The following is a 26,816-nucleotide window of genomic DNA, read 5'->3' on the forward strand; positions in this document are numbered from 1 at the left end:
ATTACTAGTGGAATGTGAGGTTACACCTGGGCGATAGTGATTGGTTCTACCGGCCTCAGCCTGCAACCAATGGGGAGTCGAGCCAGGGGCGTGGCCCTGGAGCCGGACAGTATCTTCGGGAAAGTTACAGGGAGGCGTGTGGCTGAGGATTGGCTGCGTGGTATCACGTGGGCCAGGGATTATAATGGGTGGAGAAAGACATGCACGCGGTCAGTCTCTCTCCCTCACGCTGTCAGCCAGCAGCGTGAAGCAGAGGTCGCAAACGGGTTTTGATTCCTTACCCGTACCCGTACCCGGCCGCACCAGGGTCGCAAACGGGTACCCGTACCATTACCCGGCCGTACCCGTACCCAGCCGGGTACGGGTAGGGTACGGGTATCGGGTACCCGATTGCGACCTCTGGGATGAAGCCATGTTGCAGGCGCGGGTGGGTTGATTCTAGCAACTTGAATTGTGAGCAGAGACAAGACGTTGGGAAATGAGTGACAAACAGTTACTCACCAGTGACTCACGGTCTACCCGTACCCGGCCGCACCAATGTCGCAAATGGGTACCCGTACCCGGCCAGGTAGCCGGGTATCGGGTAGGGTACGGGTATCGGGTACCCGGTTGCGACCTCTGGCGTGAAGGAGCGAGGTAACCAAATGAACGAATGTGGTGAAAGCTGTGAACGGAAACGAATAAACAACTCTCAAGTCACGACGTCGTCTGAACGGGGTTAATTACACTAGTACGGTACATTTCATTAAAGCGTATTTTTTTAAAAAGTTTTTTTTCTATATTACTTATTATTGGCTCCATTCGAGTAGAAGGATTTGGTCCACACACACCGCTGCTGCTGCTGCTGCTGGACCACCACCTTCTTACCTGGCAGAGCCAGGGAGTACAGCTCCTCTGAGACACCCACCCCACGGGTGTAGAAGGGAGTGAGATGGAACAGATGGAGATTAGTCCAACCACGGGTGTAGAAGGGAGATGTAACAGATGGAGATTAGTCCACCCACGGTGTATAAGGAAGATGGAACTCACTCACTCTCTCACCCACCCACTCACTCACCCACTCACTCACCCACCCACTCACTCACTCACCAACTCATCCATTCACTCACTCACCCACACACCCACTCACCCACCCACCCACTCGCTCACCCATTCACCAACCCATCCATTCACTCATTCACCCATTCAACCACGCACCCACATACCCACTCACTCATCCATTCACCCACTCAGTCATCCATTCACCCACACACCCACTCGCTCACCCATTCACCAACTCATCCATTCACCCACTCAGTCATCCATTCACCCACTCGCTCACCCATTCACCAACTCATCCATTCACTCATTCACCCACGCAACCCACACACCCACTCGCTCACCCATTCACCAACCCATCTACCCACGCACCCACACACCCACTCGCTCACCCATTCACCAACTCATCCATTCACCCACACACCCACTCGCTCACCCATTCACCCACTCACCCATTCACTCACCCATACACCAACACACCCACCCACACACCCACACACACACCCACTCACCCACACCCACACACCCACCCACACACCCACTCACACATTCTTGAACAGCCACAATGGGGATTCCACTTCTAGTGACAGCCCCGAGCTCTCGTTCAGGGCCCCCTTTTATACTCGAAGCGCGGCCTTGCTCCGCCCCGGCCACGCCCCCTTTCTGGAACCTACTGGCGGGTTCCCGGGGCTCCCCGATGGGCCCCTTCTATGAACTTTCCCCAAGATGTCCCCCTCTCGTATATACCGTGGCCTGCTGGCCTGAGTACTGCCGTTCACCGCAGTTACCCCTTTTCCGCCAGCAGCCAGGGCTATGCCACTACACGTGCGTGTGCGCCCGTGTGTGCGTGTGTGGGGAGCGGGAGTGTAGCGGTTAGCGCGCTGCGCTACGAACCTGGCGACCCGGGTTTGATTCCCGCTCACGGCCAGCATCAGTGACGATTATCTGAACCGGTCCCGGGCCTCCCCTAGGTCGACTCAGCCTCAAATGAGTACCTGATGCGGTGTGTAAACATCGTCACTGGGGAGACAAAGGCGGCCGGGCGTGGTGCTGGCCACCCACCCCCTCGTGTGTCGTGGCGGTCTTCAAAGGTGCTATCCGCTCGCAGCACTTGCTCCTACAGTCTGTTAAAAGGCTACACGCGGGGTCTTTGTGCTACTACGAGATGGGGCTGTATAATTGGAGTCTGCATCTCTCGCTCTCATCATCATCACCACGCTGGCTATGAGATGTTAGCTCCCTCGCCTGGTCTACAGGAGGTCGTGGGTTCGATCCCGACCCTGACGATGCCTGCTGCTTCGCCTTGCGCAAGGGGGGAGGAGGTGGGAAAAGGAGGAGAGGAACCAGAGAAAATAAGTAAATAATGAATGTCACTTTATTCTCAATTCCACGGTCGACGATTGCGACGCAGACGCTTGAAGCTCAGCCCGCTGGCCTCCGCCCGAACGCCTCCCGCGCGTCGCCGCCACCGTCACTTTCGTCGTACGTTCGGAAGGCAGAAAGCGCGCAGCCCCTGCCGCCGCTCGGCTCGTGTTCACATTTCACCGACGAGGACGGCACGAGCGTACGCATCGCCACAGTTCGCCCCCCCCCCCCCCCCCGTGTAGCCTCGAGCAGACCGTTGGGGGCAAGTGCTGCTTGCGAGCGGTCGTCACGGGCTCCGCTGCCCGTCGGCGCCGGCGGCAGTGCCGCCCCGCTTTGTTGGGTGCGGCATTGGCACGGGGGATGAACGTGGATCGGCTCCATCGGATGTCTCCAGCGTATCTGTGAAGGGTCTCGTTCCGAAGGCAGCGTCCCGAACGTAGCCTTGGGACGTGGTGCTGGGAGGCCAGCACCACGCCCGGCCGCCTTTGTCTCCCCCCAGTGGCGATGTTCACTACTCACCACGGCACCAAATAACTCATTTGAGAACAAGTCGACTCAGGCGAGGCCCCAGGTACCGGTTCAGGTAATCGTCACCGGCTATAACCACGGCGGCAGCCGCCGTCCGCCACTCAAGCGGTGGCGCTTGCGTCAGGCCGGGGCGAAGCGTGGAACGCTCTCGCTGCCGACGGGTGCCACGGGTTCACCGATGTGCCAGGCTAGGTCCACTTTTGGGCATTCGCGTGGAGTGACAAAGGCTGTCGCTGCTGGCAGGAGTTTAGAGGCCCAGGTGCCACGGGTTGACTTTCCGAGATGACTGGCAGATGCGAATAAACATACAAGACGAACACATTACACACACACTTCTACAGTGAGGGAAAACGTATTTGATCCTCTGCTGATTTTGTACGTTTGCCCACTGACGAAGAAATGATCAGTCTATAATTTTAATGGTAGGTTTATTTGAACAGTGAGAGACATAATACCAGCAAAAAAATCCAGAAAAACACATGTCAAAAATGTTATAAATTGATTTGCATTTCAATGAGGGAAAAAAGTATTTGACCCCCTCTCAATCAGAAATATTTCTTGCTCCCAGGTGTCTTTTATACAGGTAACGAGCTGAGATTAGGAGCACACTCTTAAAGGGAGTGCTCCTAATCTTAGCTTGTTACCTGTACAAAAGACACCTGCAGACCGTTGCTGTTGTACACCGTGTTTCCTGCCACTGGGGGTGCACAGGGAATGTTTGAGACTGAGGTGCGATGCGAGGTGCTTAGAATTGTAAGCCATGTCGTGTAAGTGCAAAGATTCGATTTTTGTTTTTATTCCCGGAGCCGCGATTCGGCCAAAGTCAGCGCAGAACCAAATTGAATACGCTCAGGGATTTGTTTTTTTCTAGAGTCATCGGTGACCGGGCTGAGATGATCGACTCAATGTACTTTCGACACTCGGTTAAACCACAGCTCAGTCTGTTTCGGCCTATAAGTCTCTGGTGCATCTCTGTGTGAGGTCTATGGACCTTTGGGTGTGTCTATTTGTCTGTGCAAGTCACTGGTGACCGAGATGAGACCATTAGCTCACCACACTCGAGAACTTGGTTTACCCAACAAGCAACAGCGACCGGAAATTCGAACCCAGGATCCGGGCCATCTCACCTCTGAGTCACGAAGCCTCCCTGCCGTATGCTCATCCGATCGGCAAATCCCTCCCCACTTTCTGACCAAGCACAAATCCCTTCGACCTCATGGCTTATGCTCGCCGGCGTGCGTCCTCGCGTGCCTCTTGAGGGTGTCGATCTGCGAGAAGTCCTTGCCGCACTGCGTGCAGACGTGCGGCCTCTCGCCCGTGTGGATCAGCACGTGCCTCTCCAGGTTGTAGCGCTGCGAGAACCCCTTGCCGCACTCGGCGCACACGTGCGGCCTCTCGTCCGTGTGCGTGGCCGCGTGGATCCTGAGGTTGGAGCGCTGAGAGAAGGCCTTGCCGCAGACTCCGCAGACGTGCGGCCGCTCGCCCGTGTGCGTCACCAGGTGGATCTTCAGGTCCGAGCGCTGCCTGAAGCCCTTGCCGCACTCGGTGCAGGCGTGCGGCCTCTCGCCGGTGTGGATGCGCGCGTGCGTCTCCAGGTGGGAGCGCTGCGGGAAGCCCTTGCCGCACTCGCCGCACGCGTACGGCCACTCTCCCGTGTGGATCCCCGAGTGCGTCCTCAGCAGGCAGCGGTACGGGAAGCCCTTGCCGCACTCGCCGCACACGTGCCGCCTCTGCCGTTCGCCGCGAACCACCCGCCTGCGTGCGGGCATTGAAGCCTTCGCAGATTCCGATCGAACGACGCACGGCTCCTTCGGTGCCAGTGTCCTCATCCGTGGAACGTTGTTGTTGTTGTTGTTGTTGCGTGACGCGACGCCTGTAAGCGTCTTCCCGCACCGCAGGCAGCATCGTGGGGACAGTCCCGTGGGTTTTGCTTGACCCGACACGAACCACCTGCCATGGTCCCTCCGGCACGCCTCGCACAACGGCTCCATCTCCCTACCCTCGTCTGCCGGACGCACGCACGCACGCACACACACGCGTATGTGTATTCAAGATGGAATCCATAACAATGCTGCAGCGTCTGCCCCCACTGCATCCTGCAGGTGTCTTTCTGTTAATGTGAGTGCTTAGGGTGCGAGATGGTTGCTTTCTCTTGGTCACCTCTCGTGTGTTTACATTCTCTGTAAAACACAGACTAACACCACCATCCGTGGTGTGGCTAAGTAGCGTTTGATCGTGGACCTGATGGGTCAGTTCGAGAGTTACCTGTGTACGGGTGACTCCTGGACGGCCTATTGGGCCCTCAAACACCTCCGCTCCAAAGCCAAACCTCTAGTGTCCTCACCGAAGGTGGCCGATGGATCTCTTGTATCAGATTCTCGGGAGTGCTGGGGCTCTGTGGGCCAGGTACTCTGAGCAGCTCCTCGCTCCCTCCTCTCCAGCTGTGCAGCTGGATGTGCCTGATGCACCCGGCATCCATTCTCCACTAAGTGGCGGTGACATCACCGCGTCGCTTGTGCCAGGCAAGTAGACGCCGCGTGAAGTGTCGAAGGCTCGTTAAAAGGTCACGGGATAGACCCAGGTGCCATGGGTTTACTGAGAAGACTGGCAGATGGACCACCTGTGCTCCACTGTGCCAACTTGTTGCATGTTATCTACCTGGCACTCCGCTCATTGTTGTGAGCGTTGCTCATCTGCCCTCCATTGTTGCCTCCAACTGCCCAGTAGCATCTTTCACAAGCCTCCTCCTTAGAGGCCGATCTTAACACCACTGGTACCAGTCTTCAGAAAGTCCACTCGGCTCCACATCCTCCTGTACCGCATCAGTCCATCTCTTCTCCAGCTTGTGCCGTGCCCTTTTAGCCCCCTCTATCCAGTCAAACGGAAGCTGCTTGGACTTGCGGTGGCTGGGCATGTGGGCTACATGACCCAGCCAATGCAGCCTTGCCAGGCCAGCCTGAAAGTTTCAAACCGGTGCAGATGTTCCATGAAAGGGGTCCACGTTTTGCAAGCAAATAGAAGGGAGGGCATGACTGTGGCTGGAGCATCGTGTGAAGTGCCATCCTCCACTTCAGGGAGCTCTAGACTGGTATTGAGGTCTACTCCTCCATGCCGAGCCGGTACATCTCGGAAGCTGTGGGTAACCCCCATTTATTCTCCTGTCCCATCATTTCACAAGTGTTGTGCTGGGGGATGAAGTCGAATTGACAAAATGTGGATCACTGGTCCAGTGAGCTGCAGCTGACCATCAGCCCACCGCTGTAGCAACTTCCCGCCTGACTAGGACATGAACGGCGATGAGGCGATGTTCACTACTCACCACCAAGTCCACCCAGGCGAGGCCCCAGGTACCAGTTCAGGTAATCGTCACCGGTGGTGGTGGCCGTGAACGGGAATCGAACTCGGGTCGCCGGGTTCGAAGCGCGGCTGTAACCACGGCGGCAGCCGCCGATCGCCACTCAAGTGGCGGCTCTTGCGTCAGGCCGGGGCGAAGTGTGGAACACTCTCGCTGCCAACGGGTGCCACGGGTTCACCGATGTGCCAGGCTAGGTCCACTTTGGGGCATTCGCGTGAAGTGTCAAAGGCTGTCGCTGCTGGCAGGAGTTTAGAGGCCCAGGTGCCACGGGTTGACTTTCCGAGATGACTGGCAGATGCGAATAAACATACAAGACGAACACATTACACACACACACACATATAAATACACCTTGACACATTCCTCAATAACAATACCACGTGTGTCTGTGCGTGCAGCCTTAAAAAGAAACGAATAATTGGCAACGTTTTGGGCAATGGCCCTTCTTCAGTGCCAATAGATGAGCATCACGAATATCATTTGTCTGCCCCTGTTGAGGACGGTTCGCGGCAGCGGTTGCCGAACGAATACATCATGAGGTCGCACTCATTGACACACAGAGTGCTTGCCACAAATGAACCACAATACCCCGCCAATCTTGTCAAGGGCCATAAACCATCACGCGAACTTCGGTCATTCTCGCAGCAGCGTGTTTCGGCTAACCGTCGAACACAATCGCCCCATCGTGCAGCGCTTTCAGATGCACTTCTGCGCCCGTCTGGAACGCTCTTCCTTCCGATATTAGGAATCCACTGTAGCTATGCACTTCCAAATGATCCAGATAAAAAACTAATTTCTTTAGAACTGATTTTTGTGTTTAGTTTGTTGTCCTTCCACTGCACCTCCGATTAGCACGGTTGGAGATGTACGGTGCGAAAGAAGTTCAGCATACATACACTTTATTTTGGTGCAATTGTGAACAATAACCTTATCAGACAATAGTACATCTAATCGGTATAACAAATCGGTTCACTGCAGCTCAAAGACTCAGTCCTACAAGGCCGAGTCTTTGAGCTGTCCATGTACTCGGGCATTTGAAGGCATGAAGACCAGAATCGGTAATGTTTGCGACAATGTGTTCAGGGAGGCAGTTCCATATCCAGACAACAGAGGGCGCGTCTGTCCAGGGAGCATGTTCTGGCAACTGGGGGAGGGGCAAGGGCGTGGCTTAGCAAGGTTGTGCATAATGGGGTGGCGCGGCATCTCTCACACAGGGGTGGATGCTTGGCCTGAAGGTCTGCGGGGCAGTGGTTGGAGCGCGTTGTGTACAGGGGGCTGTGACAGCGGCAACTTGTCGACGGTGATGCAGGCTGCGGGTGGCGAGTTGTGCGCTGGCGGTGGCTTCATCGACGCCAATTCATTTCACCACCTGCTTCTGGATGCTGTCGAGACGCTTCGAGTTGAGTCGGCGGGGCGTCCACGCGGCACAAAGAGGCGTACTCCATGACACTGCGGACTGGAGCTTTGTAGACCGTGGCTCGGCCCTCTGTGTCAAGTCTGTAGGCCATCTTTTTCAGTGGACGCAGTTTCTGTCCTGCTCTGATGGAGATGTTAGTGACGTGTTTTTGACCCATGTCGGCTTGCTGTCAATGGTAACACCGAGGATCTCCGAGCTTGTCGGCTGATGCTACCTATCAGTCATTAAAATGCAGATCCAGCTTGGATGGAATTCTTTTCCAAGATAGTGCCATGGTCTGGCACTTTGATGGCTCAAAGGTGATCTTACATTTGTCTACTCAGGTGTTCATTTGACGAAGATCTCTGTTCAGACCTGCTGCCAATGCATTGCTTTCAGCAGGTGATCTTATTCGAGCGTGGAGGGTTGAGTCGTCAGCGAAGAGGTACAGCTGGTTCTCGCAGACATCGACCAGGTCGTCAATGAAGGTGGGGGAAGAGAAGTGGACCGAGAATTGATCCTCGTGGTAAAGAGGCGTGGATGGGAGAATGTTCTGAGGCCTGGCCAGACAATACAACTCTGATGGATCTGTTGGAGAGGTGGCTCTGCAGTCATGTCAGAAGCTGTCCAGATATCTCCTTGGAGCAGAGTTTGGCACAAAGACCGTTGTGCCACACTTTGTCAAAGGCTCCTTTGATGTCCAGAGCTACGACACGGACTTCTTCCCCCTTGTCCAGCGAGGTGTTCCACCTCTGAGAGAGGATGTTCAGAAGGTCCGCTGTGATGTGACCTGGTCTGAATCCAAACTTCCTGCAGGAGATCAGGATGTTATTGAGCATGTAACTTTTAAATTGTTTGTTCACTGCTGTCTCCATAATCTTGCTAGTGATGCCGAGCAGGGATATGGGGGATGATACTTTGATGGGTCGGCTTTGGAGTCCTTCTTGTGCATCGGGGTTACTGAGGCCTGCTTCCATCGGTTTGGGAATACTCCACTCGAGAAGCAGCAGTGGAAGAGGCGACACAGAGGGCTTCGAAGTTCAGCGCTGCATTGCTTGACAACTCTGGTGGTGATTAGATCTAGGCCGGTGGCTTTGTCAGGCTTGAGTTGCTTTAGGAGTCTGTTGATGTCTTTTGACCTGAAGGTGATGTTCTCAATTGAGCAGGTGGTGCTTGGTTCGATGTATGGGGCCGAATCTTTTGCACTAGTCTCACGGAACATTTCCGCTTTATCCTGTGCCGTGATATGGGCAACATCGTTGTGCACAATGATATGGATGTCAGAATTTTCAGCTCTTCCAGAGAGGGAGTTGACGAGCCTCCACCATTTCTCACTGGTTAAGGCAGGGGTGGGGAACCTTTTTTCTGCCTAGGGCCATTTGGACATTTATATCATAATTCGCATGCCATACAAAATTATCAACTTAAAGATTAGCCTGTTATATTTGGTCAAACATTTAATTAAATCACCCCTAATGTGATGGCTGGAACTGCCAATTGATTTCGTGAGCCTTATACGGCCCACGGGCTGGACGTTCCCCACCCCTGGGTTAAGGTTTTAGCAATACGATCCTTCTTGAGTTTTATGTTGTAGTCCCATCTAGCCTGCTTCTCAGCCTGGCTGTAGGAGTGTCTTGCTTGGGCAAATTTCAGCTTGTTGACGGCAACGTTATTTTTCTTGAGCTGGTGGAAGAGGCGTCTCTTCTTCCTCGTGGCTCTCCAGCATTTCTCGTCAAACCATGCCTCATCTCCGGGCTTTTTGGTGACATTTTTGCCGGGGATGTATAGCAGCTCCATAGCAGCACAGATGATGTTAGTGACCTGGCCACACGTCTTCTCAGAGTCTTTCTCCGCTGAAGCCTCTCGTTCCCCAGTAATTGGCTTTGTTGTATTGCCACACTCTCCTCTTGTAGTGCTTGTCTGTGTACGCAGGGACATAAAGCTTTACAAGGACTGTGCTTTGGTCTGAGGTACCAATGTTGGCAAGCGATGTGGATATGGCAGGAAGGTCAGCCATGACATGGTCCAGGATTTGCTCACCTCTTGTTGGAAATTTAACAATCTGCTGGAGGCCAAAGGAGCTTGCAAGCTGTTCGGATATCTTGCCAGTCTTCACGATGGACATTGAAGTCTCCCACCAGCATGATGGAACGTCCATTGAACTGTCATTTTGACAGCGTGTCAGTGTCCAAGTGGTCAAACATGTGATTGTTAAGCATTGGGTGGTCTGTACACAGCTCGCATGAGTAGCTTCCGGGAACGTAAGGTGACTGTGAGCCACTTAAGTTCCATGTCTGTTGGATATCTTTGGGAGTCATGACGGATGGCAATTCCTTCTAGGCAGTCCACTGCAATGCCCCCTCCAGATGAGGCAGCTCTATCTCTTCGGCATCATGTGGTGTAACCGGGTATCACAATGCAGTCCCCCCCCGTCTTGAACAGTTGGATCCAGCAATGTTTCCACCACGATGACAATTCTAGGTTCTCATTCTCATTGCAAAAGTTGACGAGTTCTCCGATATTGGATCTCAGGCCACGGATGTTGATCTCAACGATTTGCAGTTCCTTGTCTCGTAGTCGGTGGGCATGTCGTTTCCGCTTTGGTCCGTCCTCTGAGGCTTGGCTTTGTTTCTTGTAGTAATTGACAGTCGGGTTCAAGGGTTGCTGGCCCTTGACCCCAGGCACACTTGAGCAGTGTGGCGGATGTAAACGCTATACATGAGATGATCCAAAAGCATCCGAAGACACATAACAGATTGTTCTTGGGCATGAGCCCCTCGGTCAAGGGTGGGGTGACCAGCGTTTTTGTTATACCCCCAACGTGGATCGTGCCAAACACCCAGGGCGGCAACGATGTTTTCAGATTTTCTTCGCATTAGTCTGAAAATCAAAATTGCATTCTGCTGGGTGTCATTAAAAAGCAAGTTTCCACACTTGCAGACCATTGCTGTGTTGTACACCATGTGTGCTGCCACTGGGGGTGCCCTGGGAATGTTTGAGACTGAGGTGCGATGCGAGGTGCTTTGAATTGTAAGCCATGTTGTGTAAGTGCAAAGATTCGATTTTTGTTTAATTCCCAGCGCTGCGATTCGGCCAAAGTCAGCGCAGAACCAAATTGAAAACGCTCAGAAATTTGTTTTTTTCTGGAGTCATCGGTGACCCGGCTGAAATGATCGACTCAATGCACTTTCGACACTCGGTTATAACCACAGCTCAGTCTGTTTCGGCCTATAGGTCTCTGGTGCGTCTCTATTTGTCTGTGCAAGTTACCGGTCACCGAGATGAGACCATTAGCTCACCACACTCGAGAACTCGGTTTACCAAACAAGCAACTGAGACCTGGCTTCGAACCCAGGATCCGGGCTGTCTGACCTCTGAGTCACAAGGCCTCCCTGCCGTATGCTCATCCGATCGGCAAATCCCTCCCCACTTTCTGACCAAGCACAAACCCCTTCAACCTTAAGGCTTCTGCTCGCCGGCGTGCATCCTCGCGTGCCTCTTGAGGGTGTCGATCTGCGAGAAGCCCTTGCCGCACTGTGTGCAGACGTGTGGCTTCTCGCCCGTGTGGATCAGCACATGCCTCTCCAAGTTGTAGTACTGCGAGAACCCCTTGCCGCACTGCGTGCAGACGTACGGCCTCTCTCCCGTGTGGATCCGCACGTGCCTCTCCAGGTTGTAGCGCTGCCTGAAGCCCTTGCTGCACTCGCCGCACACGTGCCGCCTCTGCCGTTCATTGTGCACCACCGGCCTGCGTGCGGGCATGGAAGCCTTCGCTGTTTCCGATCGAACGACGCACGGCTCCTTTGGTGTCAATGTCCTCATCAGTGGAACGTTGTTGTTGTTGTTGCGTGACGCGACGCCTGTAAGCGTCTTCCCGCACCGCAGGCAGCATCGTGGGGACCGTCCCGTGGGTTTTGCTTGACCCGACACGAACCACCTGCCAAGGTCCCTCCGGCACGCCTCGCACAACGGCTCCATCTCCCTACCCTCGTCTGCCGCACGCACGCACACACACGCGTATGTGTATTCAAGATGGAATCCGTAACAATGCTGCAGCGTCTGCCTGCACTGCATCCTGCAGGTGTCTTTCTGTGAATCTGAGTGCTTAGGGTGCGAGATGGTTGCTTTCTCTTGGCCCACCTCTCGTGTGTTTACATTCTCTGTAAAACACAGACTAACAGCACCATCCGTGGTGTGGCTAAGTAGCGTTTGATCGTGGACCTGATGGGTCAGTTTGAGAGTTAGCTGTGTACGGGTGACTCCTGGACGGCCTATTGGGCCCTCAAACGCCTCCGCTCCAAAGCCAAACCTCTAGTGTCCTCACCGAAGGTGACCGATGGATCTCTTGTATCAGATTCTCGGGAGTGCTGGGGCTGTGTGGGCCAGGTACTCTGAGCAGCTCCTCGCTCCCTCCAGCTGTGAAGCTGGATGTGCCTGATGCCGGGCGAAAGGCCGGCAGGGGGGGGAAAGGAGGCGAAAGGCGGCTGGGGTTTGCGGCATCACGGCCGAACTTCTGCTGGCCGGCGGGGAGGATTTGCTTAGAGGGCTCCACCACTCGATGATTGATGCAGTTTGGAGATCGGGGTCTGTCCCCCCCCCCACCCCCCCCGACTGGAGACAGGGACCGATTGTCCCAATCTGGAAGGGGCGGACTGAGCTGACCGCACAAAAATACCGCGGGGGCGACGCTGCCCGCTGCTCTCGGTACCCGTCTTTCCGACAGACCTGTTCTTCACCTGAGGACGGCTGCTTGTGTTGTGGCCGAGACGTCATGAGAATTGTATTTTATTATGTTTTATTTTTTTATTTTATTATTTCCCTTCTTCGTGACTTTACCGAAAGAACCAAGAAGACCTGCCAAGGTACTCGCCCATATTCTCCTGGCAAGAGTCACCTTCCGATAAGCACCAGAGACCAAAAGAGGTTGGATTCATATCAAAGAGGACTGGATCCTGGCTCTTTGGGTTTTGGTGGAGCGTGGCAGGGAGTACAGGCAGGTGCTCCTTGCGGTCTTCATTGACCTAAAGAAGGCCTTTGTCAACTAGGTGCACCACCGGGAGGCACCGTGGGTAGTCCTGCGACCGCGCAAAATACCAGACGGCATTTTCGGTCCCATGTCTGCCCTCTACCCAAGAGTCCCAGGGTGCTGTTAAATGAGGTTGGGGCACCTTTGACGTCTTCTCTGTGAATGCCGGTTTGCAGCAGGGATATGTCTCGGCCCATAACAACAGCCACCATTCTCCACTAAGTGGCGGTGACATCACCGCGTCGCTTGTGCCAGGCACTTAGACGCCGCGTGAAGTGTTGAAGGCTCGTTAAAAGGTCACGGGATAGACCCAGGTGCCATGGGTTGACTGAGAAGACTGGCAGATGCACATCCTGTGCCTCCACTGTGCCAACTTGTCGCATGTTAACAAAATGGCACTCCGCTCATTGTTGTGAGCGTTGCTCATCTGCCCTCCATTGTTGGAGGGCGACTGCCTCCAACTGCCCAGTAGCATCTTTCACAAGCCTCCTCCTTAGAGGCCGATCTTAACACCACTGGTACCAGTCTTCGGAAAGTCCACTCGGCTCCACATCCTCCTGTACCGCATCAGTCATCTCTTCTCCAGCTTGTGCCGTGCCCTTTAATCCCCCTCTATCCGGTCAAACGGAAGCTGCTTGGACTTGCGGTGGCTGGGCATGCGGGCTACATGACCCAGCCAATGCAGCATTGCCAGGCCAGCCTGAAAGTTTCAAACCGGTGCAGATGTTCCATGAGAGGGGTCCACGTTTTGCAAGCAAATAGAAGGGAGGGCATGACTGTGGCTGGAGCATCGTGTGAAGTGCCATCCTCCACTTCAGGGAGCTCTAGACTGGTATTGAGGTCTACTCCTCCATGCCGAGCCAGTATATCTCGGAAGCTGTGGGTAACCCCCATTTATTCTCCTGTCCCATCATTTCACAAGTGCTGTGCTGGGAGATGAAATCACTGTTCCAGTGAGCTGCAGCTGACCATCAGCCCACCGCTGTAGCAGCTTCCCGCCCGACTAGGACGTGACCGGCGACGGGACAAGAAGATGCTGCTTCATTATTTCTGTGCGACGCGATCAGAGGTGGAACTCTCACCTTCACCAATGTCCTCCCCTGACAACTCCACCTCGATGAAGTTCTGGTCTGCAGTGCGCAGACATCCATGGGAATCCTCCATCTCCTCTGGCTTCTGACTGGCTCCTTCCACTTTAACGATCTTCAGATCTGGAACTGAATCAAATCAAATAACTGAGCACCTTTGGTATTATAGCCGATCGTATAGCGCAAGGCTTTCGTGAAGGAAGTTGCTGTTGTGTTTCACAGAGGAATATCATCTGCAATAGTCTCAGAGCAGGGGACAATTCTGCTATGTTGCTTTAGCCAAAGTAAACATTGGGTTGTACGTTATCATATTTTGTAAAATGGGATAGTGACGCTGGTATACAATGGCCTCCTCTTTTTAAAAATAACGTCCCTAAGAATTCACTCTGAATTAAGTCTCTGGGTCTCTATGGCTCTGGATGAGTCTACGAGTCTCTGGGTTTATCTACAGCATTGTGGTTCATGCAAACTGCATCCGGGTGTTATATTGGGAGCGGTCGTGCAGTTAGCCCACTGCGCTACGTACGTAGCCAACCATGCTAATCGGAGGTGCTATGAGCCCAATTGACCAAGGTTTGATTTTCTGGCCAACGGCCGACATCTGTGGCGATTGATGTCTGAACAAGTCCTGGTTATCCCACCCCCCCTTCCCCCCCCCTTTTAACAACCCAGCCGACGAGCGTGAAGTATGGTCAAACTACCCCAATGAAACGACGGCCTGCAGCCTTTGTTCCCTGATGCTGATGTGTAACACACACTGGACCGGGTAATCATTTAAGGGCGAGCCAACCAGGCGGCGGGCCCAGGACCGGTTCAGATATTCGCCGATGTCGCTGGCTGCCGCGAGCAGCAATTGAACTCGGGTCTCCGCCGGGTTACTGGCGCAACGGCCGCGCCACCACTCCCCACTCGCAACACACACACACGTAGTAGGCCCAGCCGCCTTGGTTAACGCTGTGGTTAAAACGAATGCAAACGAATACCACGTGCCGTCTGCTTCACAGTGGACTTTAAGGAGCCCCGTGAGGTCAATCGAGAGCGAGTATGCCCGCTCGCAGGCCGTTGCTGTGTTGTACACCTTGTGCCGCCTAGGGGTAGCTACCACTGGGGGTGCCCTGGGAATGTTGGAGATTGAGGTGCGATGTGGAGGGGGGGGGGGGGTGTGTTGAGTTGCTGAGAAATGTAAGCGACACCGTATAAGTGCAAATATATAAAATATTTATTCTCGGAGCTGCGATTCGGCCAAATTCAATGCAAAATCAAACTTAACGCGATCATGATGTATACTGTCAACTGGTGGCTGAGCCGAGACCAATAGCTCACTACATGCGAGAACTCAGTTGGCACACAAAGTGACCTAGACCTGGATTCAAATCCAGGATCTCGGCCGTCACATCTCCACCCTTCCCCCCCGCCCCCATATCAATGCTCGCAAATCCTTTCGACCTCAAGGCTTCTGCTCGCCGGCGTGTGTCCTCGCGTGCCTCTTGAGGGTGTCGCTCTGCGAAAAGCCCTTGCCGCACTGCGTGCAGACGTGCGGCCTTTCACCCGTGTGGATCCGCGCGTGTCTCTTGAGGGTGTCGCTCTGCGAGAAGCCCTTGCCGCACTGCGTGCACACGTGCGGCCTCTCGCCCGTGTGGATCCGCGCGTGCCTCTCCAGGTTGTAGCGAAGCGAGAAGGCCTTGCCACAGACGCCGCAGGCATGCGGCCGCTCGCCCGTGTGCGTCACCAGGTGAATATTCAGGTCCGAGCGCTGCCTGAAGCCCTTGCCGCACTCGGCGCAGGCGTGCGGCCTCTCGCCGGTGTGGATGCGCGCGTGCGTCTCCAGGTGGGAGCGCTGCGGGAAGCCCTTGCCGCACTCGCCGCACGCGTACGGCCACTCTCCCGTGTGGATCCCCGAGTGCGTCCTCAGCAGGCAGCGGTACGGGAAGCCCTTGCCGCACTCGCCGCACATGTGCCGCCTCTGCCGTTCCCCGCGCACCACCGGCCTGCGTGCGGGCCTGGAAGCCTTCGCGGATTCGGATCGAACGACGCACGGCTCCTTCGGTGCCAGTGTCCTCATCCGTGGAACTTTGTTGTTGTTCTTGTCACACGACACGACGCCTGTAAGCGTCTTCCCGCACCGCAGGCAGCATCGTGGGGACCGTCCCGTGGGTTTTGCTTGACCCGACACGAACCACCTGCCAAGGTCCCTCCGGCACGCCTCGCACAACGGCTCCATCTCCCTACCCTCATCTGCCGCACGCACGCACACACACGTGTATGTGTATTCAATATAGAATTCGTAACTATGCTGCAGCATCTGCCCGTATTGCATCCTGCAGGTGTCTTTCCGTGAATGTGAGTGCTTAGGGTGGGAGATGGTCGCTTTCTCGTGGCCCGCCTCTCGCGTGTTTACATTGTAACTTAAACACAAACACCACCATCTGCGGTACAGCTTGCGGCCGAGCCATGTGAAAAGACCCCCAGTGATGCGCCGATGAAGACCTGTCGGACCAGTGGCCAGGGGATTGGTGAGTTCTCGCCGCTATCCTGGTCCCGCTGTTCAAAGGTGCGGCAGGGCACCAATGGAGGGCAGCTGAGCGGTCGTTCCCCCTTCAGCGACTCGTAAGGTTCGGCTCCGGGAATGTCTCAACTCTGGTAGATGATGAAAAATCACCCCTGCTATTAAGGGAAATGTGAAGACTAAAGGTCAAAAAGGTCGCCCCGGTGAGGGCGAGGTTAGTCGTGGTGGTCACATCCACTACTGGTCCTGCTGCCTTCAGGGTGAACACCACCAGGGGGTGCCCGCTGCGGGTCGGGCGTGCACAAGTTCCCTTGGTGGTGGGGGCCACCGCGGTTTGTGAGACGTACGGTGACGACGAGGTTGGGGCGCTGTTTCGGGTGCCTCTTCCTTGTCGCTGTCCACGCCCCCACCGAGGCGCGTGATCTTGAGGACATGGACGAAGGGGGGTCACGGAGGGACCCTGGCAGGCGGTTCGTGCAAAACCCACGGGATGGTCGCTGGACATGTGCCCCACCTCGAGATGCCCCGGGTTGTCCTCGGAGACTTCAATGCGGTGACGGGTATCAGTCCACACGAGCCAGGGACCAAGAATAGCAATGGAGCCTTGCTTTTTGGGCTTTGTAACGTCCGGGCAGCTGAGAATTGCTGTTACCATGGTTTCAACGGACTTGACTCCTCGTCGCTGGGACTTTGGATCTCCGATGCCGCCGGTGCAGAGAAGGAAATCGATCACGTTCTCGTACGGCACCCGCTGGAAGCGCCTGCAGAACTGCCGGGTCGCCAGGAGTGCGGGGTTATCCTCAATACTGATCATAGGCTTGCTGATAGCAGACCCCAGGTACCGCCTAAAGTCCCAAAGGAGGATCCCGAGGTCCAGCGTGGGAGCGCTAGACCTCTAGGAACTCCCGAGATGAGGGGATTGCGAAGGGGTATGCAGTCGAGGTCTCGAATCGGAAGCATTCAAGCGTGGGGATCTTGGAGGCGGCCAGTGGACGTGTTGGAGTCGAGGAGGGGGTCTCACCTCATCAGAGACACCCGAGACCTTTTGAGCAGTGTTGCAAATTCGTCCTGCGCGGCCAGCCGGTACGTCAGGCCTTGCTGAGAAGGGATGGGGAGCATTTGGTCGTGGACCTGATGGGCTGTGTGTAACGGGCCCTCAAAAATTTCTCCGCTCCAAAACCCAAACCTCTAGTGGCCTCACCGGAGGTGATCGATGGATCTCTTGCATCAGAGTCTCGGGAGTGCTGGGGCTGTGTGGGCCAGGTACTCTGAGCAGCTCCTCGCTCCCTCCTCTCCAGCCGTGAAGCTGGATGTGCCTGATGCCGGGCACAAGGCCGCCGATCCCCCCCCCCCCCCCCCCCATATCCGATGCCCCTCCGTCGCTGGACCAACGGTGGGGAGGCTGAAGGGGGGGGGGGGGGCGAAAGGCGGCTGGGGTTTGCGGCATCACGGCCGAACTTCGGGGAGGATTTGCTTAGAGGGCTCCACCACTCGGTGATTGATGCAGTTTAGAGATCGGGGTGTGTGTCCCCCGCCCCACCCCCCCGATTGGAGACGGGGACCGATTGTCCTAATCTGGAAGGGGCGGACTGAGCTGACCGCACAAAAATACCGCGGGGGCGACGCTGCCCGCTGCTCTCGGTGCCTGTCTTTTCGACAGACCTGTTCTTCACCTGAGGACGGGTGCTTGCATTGTGGCCGAAACGTCGTGAGAATTGTATTTTATTATGTTTTATTTTTATTATTTTATTATTTCCCTTCTACGTGATGACTTTACCGAAAGAACCAAGAAGACCTGCCAAGGTACTCGCCCACATTCTCCTCCTGGCAAGTCCGCAGCCGCCTTCCGATAAGCACCAGTGGCCAGACGAGTCCGGACTCAACACCGAGGGGGGTCAACAACAACGGACACCCCCCCCCCCCGTCGGGTGTTGGTGGAGCATCGGGAGTCGCTGCCGGCCGGAGGAGACCCAAGCGGGGAGAGCAGCAGGTTGGTCGTCTCCTCCGTGAGTTGGGACGTGCAGCCCGGAGGCACCCGAAGGGCCGGAGCTGGAGGGTGAAAGCGGCCACGCACCATGCAGCCGTCTGCCTGCCCTACTTCGCCCGATCTTAGTGTAACGGGCAAAGGCGCCGCCCTGCAATTGCGTTGCTCGCGTCACTGCCGGCGGAAGGGGCCTTCCGCTGCGGGGGAGCTCTAGACCGGTATTGTGGTCTGCTCCTCAACGCTAAAGCCGGTACATCTCGGAAGGTGCCGGGTTGCTCCCATTTATTGCCCGAGGCGGTGGCGGTGGATGGGGCGTGGCATTCGAGGAGCCTGCCCCATCGTTTCACAAACTTCCGTGCTGGGAGACGGAATCGAACCGTAGACCTCTGGATCACAGGTCCGGTCAGCTGCCGTTGCTGCTGCCGCTGCCGCTGACCATCAGGCCACCGCTGTAGCAGCTGCCTGCGTGACTGGGACGTGACCGGCGACGAGACAAGAAGATGCTGCTTCATTATTTCTGTGCGACGCGATCAGAGGTGGAACTCTCACCTTCACCAACGTCCTCCCCCGACAACTCCACCTCGATGAAGTTCTGGTCTGCAGTGCGCAGACATCCATGGGAATCCTCCATCTCCTCCGGCCTCTCACCGTCTCCTTCCACTTTAACGATCTTCAGATCTGGAACTGAATCAAATCAAATAACTGAGTACATTACGGTATTATCGCCGATCGTACAGCACAAGTCTATCGCGAAGGAAGGTCGTAGAGGAATATAGTCCACAGTATTCTCACAGTAGGGGACAATGTGGCTGTGTGGCTATATCCACACGCCAAGTGACGCTGGCACACAAACGATCTACTCTTGGTTAGGAATGACGTCTTTAAGAATCCACTCTTGTGTGGAGCAGACGGGCAAGCGTCATTCAGGGGTTAGTTCACACTGCAGAATTGACCAGGGTGGCCGCTGGCCTTGAACCGCGAACCCTCTGCACCAAGCGGCGAGCGCGCTACAGCTCGGCCGTGTCAACGCCCATGTTTAGAAAATCAGTAGAAGAGCGACAGGGAGGCGAATGACCGATGGGTGAGTGGGCGGGTGGGGCGCCACGGTGGCTAGGAGATGTTGACCACCTCGCCTGGTGTACAGGAGGTCGTGGGTTCCACCACCACCACCATCATCATCACGGTGGTTAGGAGATGTGAACTACCCCGCCTGGTCTACAGGAGGTCGTGGGTTCCACCACCACCACCATCATCATCATGGTGGCTAGGAGATGTTGACTACCTCGCCTGGTCTACAGGAGGTCGTGGGTTCCACCATCATCATCATCACGGTGGCTAGGAGATGTGAACTACCTCGCCTGGTGTACAGGAGGTCGTGGGTTCGATCCCGACCCTGACGCCTGCTGTGTATTTCGAGTTTGCACGTCTCTCTTTCGCCCCTCCGCATTTATAATTGTGCGTTTCGAGGATTTGGCTCCTCTCCACAAATGTCCACGCGGCGATGATGGGCCATACTCTTTGGTTCTTTCGGTAAAGCCACGTAAAGAATTAATAGATCACGACGTTTCGATCGCAACACAAGAGACCGTCTTCAGGTGAGAGAGGGTCGCTTGTACACCATTGGAACCTCATTTTCCAGTAGCAAAATATAATTGTTTTTTTACCCTTTTATCTGACGCCAAAAGGCGCATCTGGTCCAACACCATGTGAGACTAGGCTCTAAAGAAAGCTGTCTCGGGTGTGGACCAATCAATTTCAAGGACAGTGCATTCCAGAGGTGGGACAAAGTCATTGTTATGCAAGTCCAAGTCGAGTCGCAAGTCATCAAATTCATGACTCGAGTCTGACTCGAGTCCAAGTCACATGACTCGAGTCCACATCTCATAGGTGGGACAAAGTCATTGTTATGCAAGTCCAAGTCGAGTCGCAAGTCATCAAATTCATGACTCGAGTCTGACTCGAGTCCAAGTCACATGACTCGAGTCCACACCTCTGGTGCATTCCGACTGCAGGTATTGTGGTCAATGCAAACATGACTTTTTGAAAACGTTTTGGTTTAGCCATGTTTGTTTGTTGAAGTACAGAGTTAGCCTGATAACTTTAATCTAAATTGTTTTATGGATGTTATTGTTTGACTTGCATCCCACTGGGATTTTTGCACACAGCGTTGAAATGCATTGATTTTTCTGGAAGACTTTGCTGTTTTTTCCCCAGGATTTTTCTGTTGCGTTTAGTCACTTTAAGATGTTTCTTGTTCATGTTTTTGTTGCAGTTGCACCCGAGTCAAGAGCCGCATGGCTCACAAGGCTATACCTCATAAATAAAACTCAGTGCATATTGGAACTGAAGCTTGACTTGAAAAAAATAGTAATCGCAAATCAAATCGCAATATCTGTCCAAAAAAATCGCAATTAGAAAGTTCCAGGTTACCGCACGGATGTAAAAGTTATAGCGATTCTATTTACTACACGCTTTTATTAACTCACTCTGTCTGTTGTTGTCGTTGTTGTTGTTGTCGTTGTTGTTGTCGTTGTTGTATCCTCAAATCTTGTAACCCAATTTTAACCCACTTCCCAATGTGGTATCGACTGCAAACTTGGTATGCTTACGTCATACTGATGACAATACTATATTCTATCATTAAAATTAATATTTTTGAACATCCTTTTTTATATGTTATGTTTCGGCTTGGGTCTAATTGTCCACGCTCAGCTGACGTTGGCTGTGATTGGCCACGGCCCGTTACGTTGTGGCAAGCTTCGGGGCCACTTCCTGGAGTCGTGGAGTTCTGCCATTACTCGTACGGTACATTTCATTAAAGCGTGTTTTAAACAAAAGTTATTTTTAATATTACTTATATATTGGCAGATTCACATGACGTGATTATTCACCAACGACTCTCTCACGCACGACATAACGCCACGCGTTTGTAAATTGACCTCGCCACGCACCCCACCCTACCAGCCGCAGGGGTCCACTGGCTCGTGGCAAACGCAGCACGAAGGGACGTGGTCGTTCAGTAACGCGTGCTCCTCTTAGCTCAGCGCTCTTCTGCTGACGTGTGAGGAACTCTCCCCCTCACTCACTCACCACCATCACCATCATCTTCTCTCACTCACCATCATCACCATCATCATCACCATCAACCTCTCTCACTCACCACCATCACCATCATCCTCTCTCACTCACCGTCATCACCATCACCACCATCATCCTCACTCACTCACCATCATCCTCATCATCCTCTTTCACTCACCACCATCATCATCCTCTCTCACTCGCCACCATCATCATCCTCTTTCACTCACCACCATCACCATCCTCCCCCTCACTCACCATCATCACCATCCTCCCCCTCACTCACTCACCACCATCATCCTCATCATCCTCTTTCACTCACCACCATCATCATCCTCTTTCACTCACCACCATCATCATCCTCCTCTCTCACTCACCATCATCACCATCATCATCACCATCAACCTCTCTCACTCACCACCATCACCATCATCCTCTCTCACTCACCGTCATCACCATCACCACCATCATCCTCACTCACTCACCATCATCACCATCATCCTCTCTCACTCACCACCATCATTATCATCCTCTCTCACTCACTCACCATCACCATCCTCCCCCTCACTCACCACCATCACCATCCTCCCCCTCACTTACTCACCACCATCATCCTCATCATCATACTCTCTCACTCACCACCATCACCATCATCCTCTCTCACTCACCATCATCACCATCATCACCATCACCACCATCATCCTCCTCCACCTCGCTCTTCACCAGCGTCCTCACGATCTCGCGGCCCAGACGGCCCTCACCCTCCTCCTGCTTCACGACCGCTCCTGCTGCACGCGCACACACACGCTGCTGCTGCTGCTGCACCGCCGCTCCTGCTGCTGCACAGACGAGAGGAGATCGAGAGGCTCAGGGAGACGGTGGCTGGGCCAGAGACACTGAGATTCTGAGTTCAAGCCCTGGGTCTGGGTGTCTCTCTCTGTCTCAGGGGGTTCATGATGCCTGAGCCAGAGACACTGAGATCCTGGGTTCGATCACTGGGTCTGGGTTCAAGCCCTGGGTCTGGGTGTCTCTCTCTCTGTCTCAGGGGGTTCATGATGTCATGATGACCGAGCCAGAGACACTGAGACGCTGGGTTCAAGCCCTGGGTCTGGGTATCTCTCTCTCTGTCTCAGGGGGTTCATAATCACTGAGCCAGAGAAACTGAAATGCTGGATTCGATCACTGGGTCTGGGTTCAAGCCCTGGGTCTGGGTGTCTCTCTCTATCTCAGGGGGTTCATAATGACTGAGCCAGAGACACTGAGAAGCTGGGTTCGATCACTGGGTCTGTGTTCGATCACTGGGTCTGGGTGTCTCCTCTCGTCTGAGGTGGTTCCTCAGACGAGAGGCCCAGATCCTGGGCGTCAAACCCTGGCAATGCGTCGTCTCCCTTTCAGGAGATTCACGACACCACGGACAAGTCCACCGCCTACGACTTACCGGCCCTGCCCACACTGGCCATCTGTCGAAAAGGGCTTCAAAGCCACCCATGGGAATCCTGCAGCAGAGGTCGCAACCGGGTACCCGATACCCGTACCCTACCCGATACCCGGCCGGGTACGGGTAGCCGTTTGCGACCCTGGTGCGGCCGGGTACGGGTAGGCCGTGAGTCACTGGTCAGTCACCGTTTGTCACTCATTTCCCAACGTCTTGTCTCTTCTCACAATTCAAGTTCCTAGAATCAACCCACCCGCGCCTGCAACGTGGCTTCATCCCAGAGGTCGCAATCAGGTACCCGATACCCGTACCCTACCCGTACCCGGCCGGGTACGGGTAGGGTACGGGTACGGCCGGGTACGGGTACCCGTTTGCGACCCTGGTGCGGCCGGGTACGGGTACGGGTAAGGAATCAAAGCCTGTTTGCGACCTCTGCTTCAAAACCACCCATGGGAAACCTGCAGCCTATTCTGAGTCTGAGATCTCACCGGCCGCTTTATCGTCACCGTCACCATCATCGTCAGCGGCGGCGTCTTCACGTTTCACCGCCAGGTTAGGACTCATCCCAGGCTCTGGGCTCTCCTCATCATCATCAGCCTCTTGTTTGATGAGCGGAGGAGGAGGTGGAGGAGGCTTGACGAGTGAAGACATCTGAAAGGCAGGCGACACGGAAGCTCAGACATCTACAAAGACAAAGATCCCCCGTATAGCCTTAACAGACTGTTGGGGAAAGTGCTGTTAGCGAGCGCCTATGAAGGTGAGGGGGTGGGTAGCCGCCTTTGTCTCCCCAGTGGCGATGTTTTGTACACCACCATAAAGCACACCACACCATGTACCACACTACACACCACCATAATCACAACGTACCACACAGCACTGTACACCACACTACAACCACAGAACCACCACACAAAACACTTCACACCAACGTTCTCTACACCACTGCAGTGTACGGCATTCGCACACGTAAATACATGAACTGACACACTGCCACGCACATATAGACTCACGCAGAGACCCACAGACTCACGCAGAGACCCACAGACTCACACAGAGACCCATAGACTCACACAGAGACCCACAGACTCACCACACAGAGACCCGCAGACTCACGCAGAGACCCGCAGACTCACGCAGAGACCCACAGACTCACCACACAGAGACCCGCAGACTCACACAGAGACCCACAGACTCACGCAGAGACCCGCAGACTCACGCAGAGACCCACAGACTCACGCAGAGACCCGCAGACTCACGCAGAGATCCACAGACTCACACAGAGACCCACAGACTCACACAGAGACCCGCAGACTCACGCAGAGACCCACAGACTCACACAGAGACCCGCAGACTCACGCAGAGACCCACAGACTCACACAGAGACCCACAGACTCACACAGAGACCCGCAGACTCACGCAGAGATCCGCAGACTCACGCAGAGACCCACAGACTCACGCAGAGACCCACAGACTCACACAGAGACCCGCAGACTCACGCAGAAACCCACAGACTCACGCAGAGACCCACACACTCACGCAGAGACCCACACACTCACGCAGAGACCCACAGACTCACGCAGAGACCCACAGACTCACGCAGAAACCCGCAGACTCACGCAGAGACCCAGACTCACGCAGAGACCCGCAGACTCACGCAGAGACCCACACACTCACGCAGAGACCCACAGACTCACGCAGAGACCCATAGACTCGCGCAGAGACCCACAGACTCACGCAGAGACCCACACACTCACGCAGAGACCCATAGACTCGCGCAGAGACCCACAGACTCACGCAGAGACCCATAGACTCGCGCAGAGACCCACAGACTCACGCAGAGACCCAGACTCACGCAGAGACCCACACACTCACGCAGAGACCCATAGACTCGCGCAGAGACCCACACACTCACGCAGAGACCCACAGACTCACGCAGAGACCCATAGACTCGCGCAGAGACCCACACACTCACACAGAGACCCACAGACTCACACAGAGACCCGCAGACTCACGCAGAGACCCACAGACTCACACAGAGACCCACAGACTCACACAGAGACCCGCAGACTCACGCAGAGACCCACAGACTCACGCAGAGACCCACACACTCACGCAGAGACCCAGACTCACGCAGAGACCCACACACTCACGCAGAGACCCACAGACTCACCACACAGAGACCCGCAGACTCACGCAGAGACCCACAGACTCACACAGAGACCCACAGACTCACACAGAGACCCGCAGACTCACGCAGAGACCCACAGACTCACGCAGAGACCCACACACTCACGCAGAGACCCAGACTCACGCAGAGACCCACACACTCACGCAGAGACCCACAGACTCACCACACAGAGACCCGCAGACTCACGCAGAGATCCACACACTCACGCAGAGACCCACAGACTCGCGCAGAGACCCAGACTCACGCAGAGACCCGCAGACTCACCACACAGAGACCCACAGACTCACCACACAGAGACCCACAGACTCGCGCAGAGACCCAGACTCACGCAGAGACCCACAGACTCGCGCAGAGACCCACAGACTCACGCAGAGACCCGCAGACTCACGCAGAGACCCACAGACTCACGCAGAGACCCGCAGACTCACGCAGAGACCCAGACTCACGCAGAGACCCACATACTCACCACACAGAGACCCACAGACTCATCACACAGAGACCCACAGACTCACCACACAGAGACCCACAGACTCACCACACAGAGACCCACAGACTCATCACACAGAGACCCACAGACTCACCACACAGAGACCCACAGACTCATCACACAGAGACCCACATACTCACCACACAGAGACCCACAGACTCATCACACAGAGACCCACATACTCACCACACAGAGACCCACAGACTCATCACACAGAGACCCACAGACTCACCACACAGAGACCCACAGACTCACCCCACAAACACCCACAGACTCACCACACAGAGACCCACAGACTCACCACACAGAGACTCACAGACTCACCACACAGAGACCCACAGACTCACACAGAGACCCACAGACTCACCACACAGAGACCCACAGACTCACCACACAGATACCCAGAACCACCACACAGAGACCCACAGACTCATCACACAGAGACCCATAAACTCACCACACAGAGACCCACAGACCCACCACACAGAGACCCACAGACTCACCACACAGAGACCCACAGACTCACCACACAGAGACCCACAGACCCACCACACAGAGACCCACAGACTCACCACACAGAGACCCACAGACTCATACAGAGACCCACAGACTCACACAGACACCCACAGACTCACACAGACACCCACAGACTCACCACATAACACAAATCACGTTGGACGAGGGTTAACAAGTCAACAATTGGGAACGACTTTAAGAAAATAAACATTCAGACTTACCGTGAAGCCTGCGGCCTAGGTGGGCAACAGGCCTCAGCGCTCACTGTTAACCAATTCGGGATAAACTTCAAACTCTGTATTTAAAAATATAATTGTACGTAAAATAAGGGAAGGGAAAAACACACGCACGCAAAAAAGCCCCCCCCATAGTTGATTTAGTTTTGTTTAAAGGGTGAACGCTTTTAACTCATTTAGCAGATTAAATAAACGCGGTGAGCAGTTTCGTAAAAAAAAACACAATAAGATTAATCAAATAATTCGGACATTAATTATGCGGCGTTTATAAAAAGAATAAATAAAAACCCTTCAGTGTTTAAAACAAAAATTACAATTTTAGTTTAATGTTACCCGTTAAACCACCTTGAGGAGGGGGGGGGGTCACCAGACATGTGGACCATGGGAAGCAACGCCCACACAGAGACACAGACAAAGGTCCCCCAGGTAGCCTCCAGCAGGCTGTAGGGGCAAGTGCTGTTAGTAGCAGCAGCGTCTATGAAGGAGATACAAAGATCCCCCAGGTAGCCTCCAGCATGCTGTAGGGGCAAGTGCTGTTAGTAGCAGCGTCTACACAAAGATCCCCCAGGTAGCTTCCAACAGGCTGTCGC

General features: G+C 54.6%; 1 protein-coding gene across 1 annotated transcript; it reads right to left on the reverse strand.

Moving 5' to 3' along the window:
* Positions 1–3,550: 3,550 nt before the first annotated feature.
* LOC144949901 (uncharacterized) lies at positions 3,551–26,579 on the reverse strand. Its single transcript, XM_078879884.1, has 11 exons — positions 26,212–26,579; positions 23,288–23,450; positions 22,033–22,203; positions 18,836–18,970; positions 15,246–16,031; positions 13,791–13,925; positions 11,155–11,674; positions 8,360–8,492; positions 7,679–7,869; positions 6,251–6,357; positions 3,551–4,936 (listed from the first exon to the last, which is right to left on the reverse strand). The coding sequence occupies exons 2-11, from the start codon at positions 23,448–23,450 to the stop codon at positions 4,146–4,148; spliced, it is 3,132 nt and encodes a 1,043-aa protein (XP_078736010.1). The 5' UTR covers positions 26,212–26,579; the 3' UTR covers positions 3,551–4,145.
* Positions 26,580–26,816: the final 237 nt, after the last annotated feature.

This window comes from Lampetra fluviatilis, chromosome 55 (genome assembly GCF_964198595.1).
Source record: "Lampetra fluviatilis chromosome 55, kcLamFluv1.1, whole genome shotgun sequence".
NCBI classification, from domain to species: domain Eukaryota; kingdom Metazoa; phylum Chordata; class Hyperoartia; order Petromyzontiformes; family Petromyzontidae; genus Lampetra; species Lampetra fluviatilis.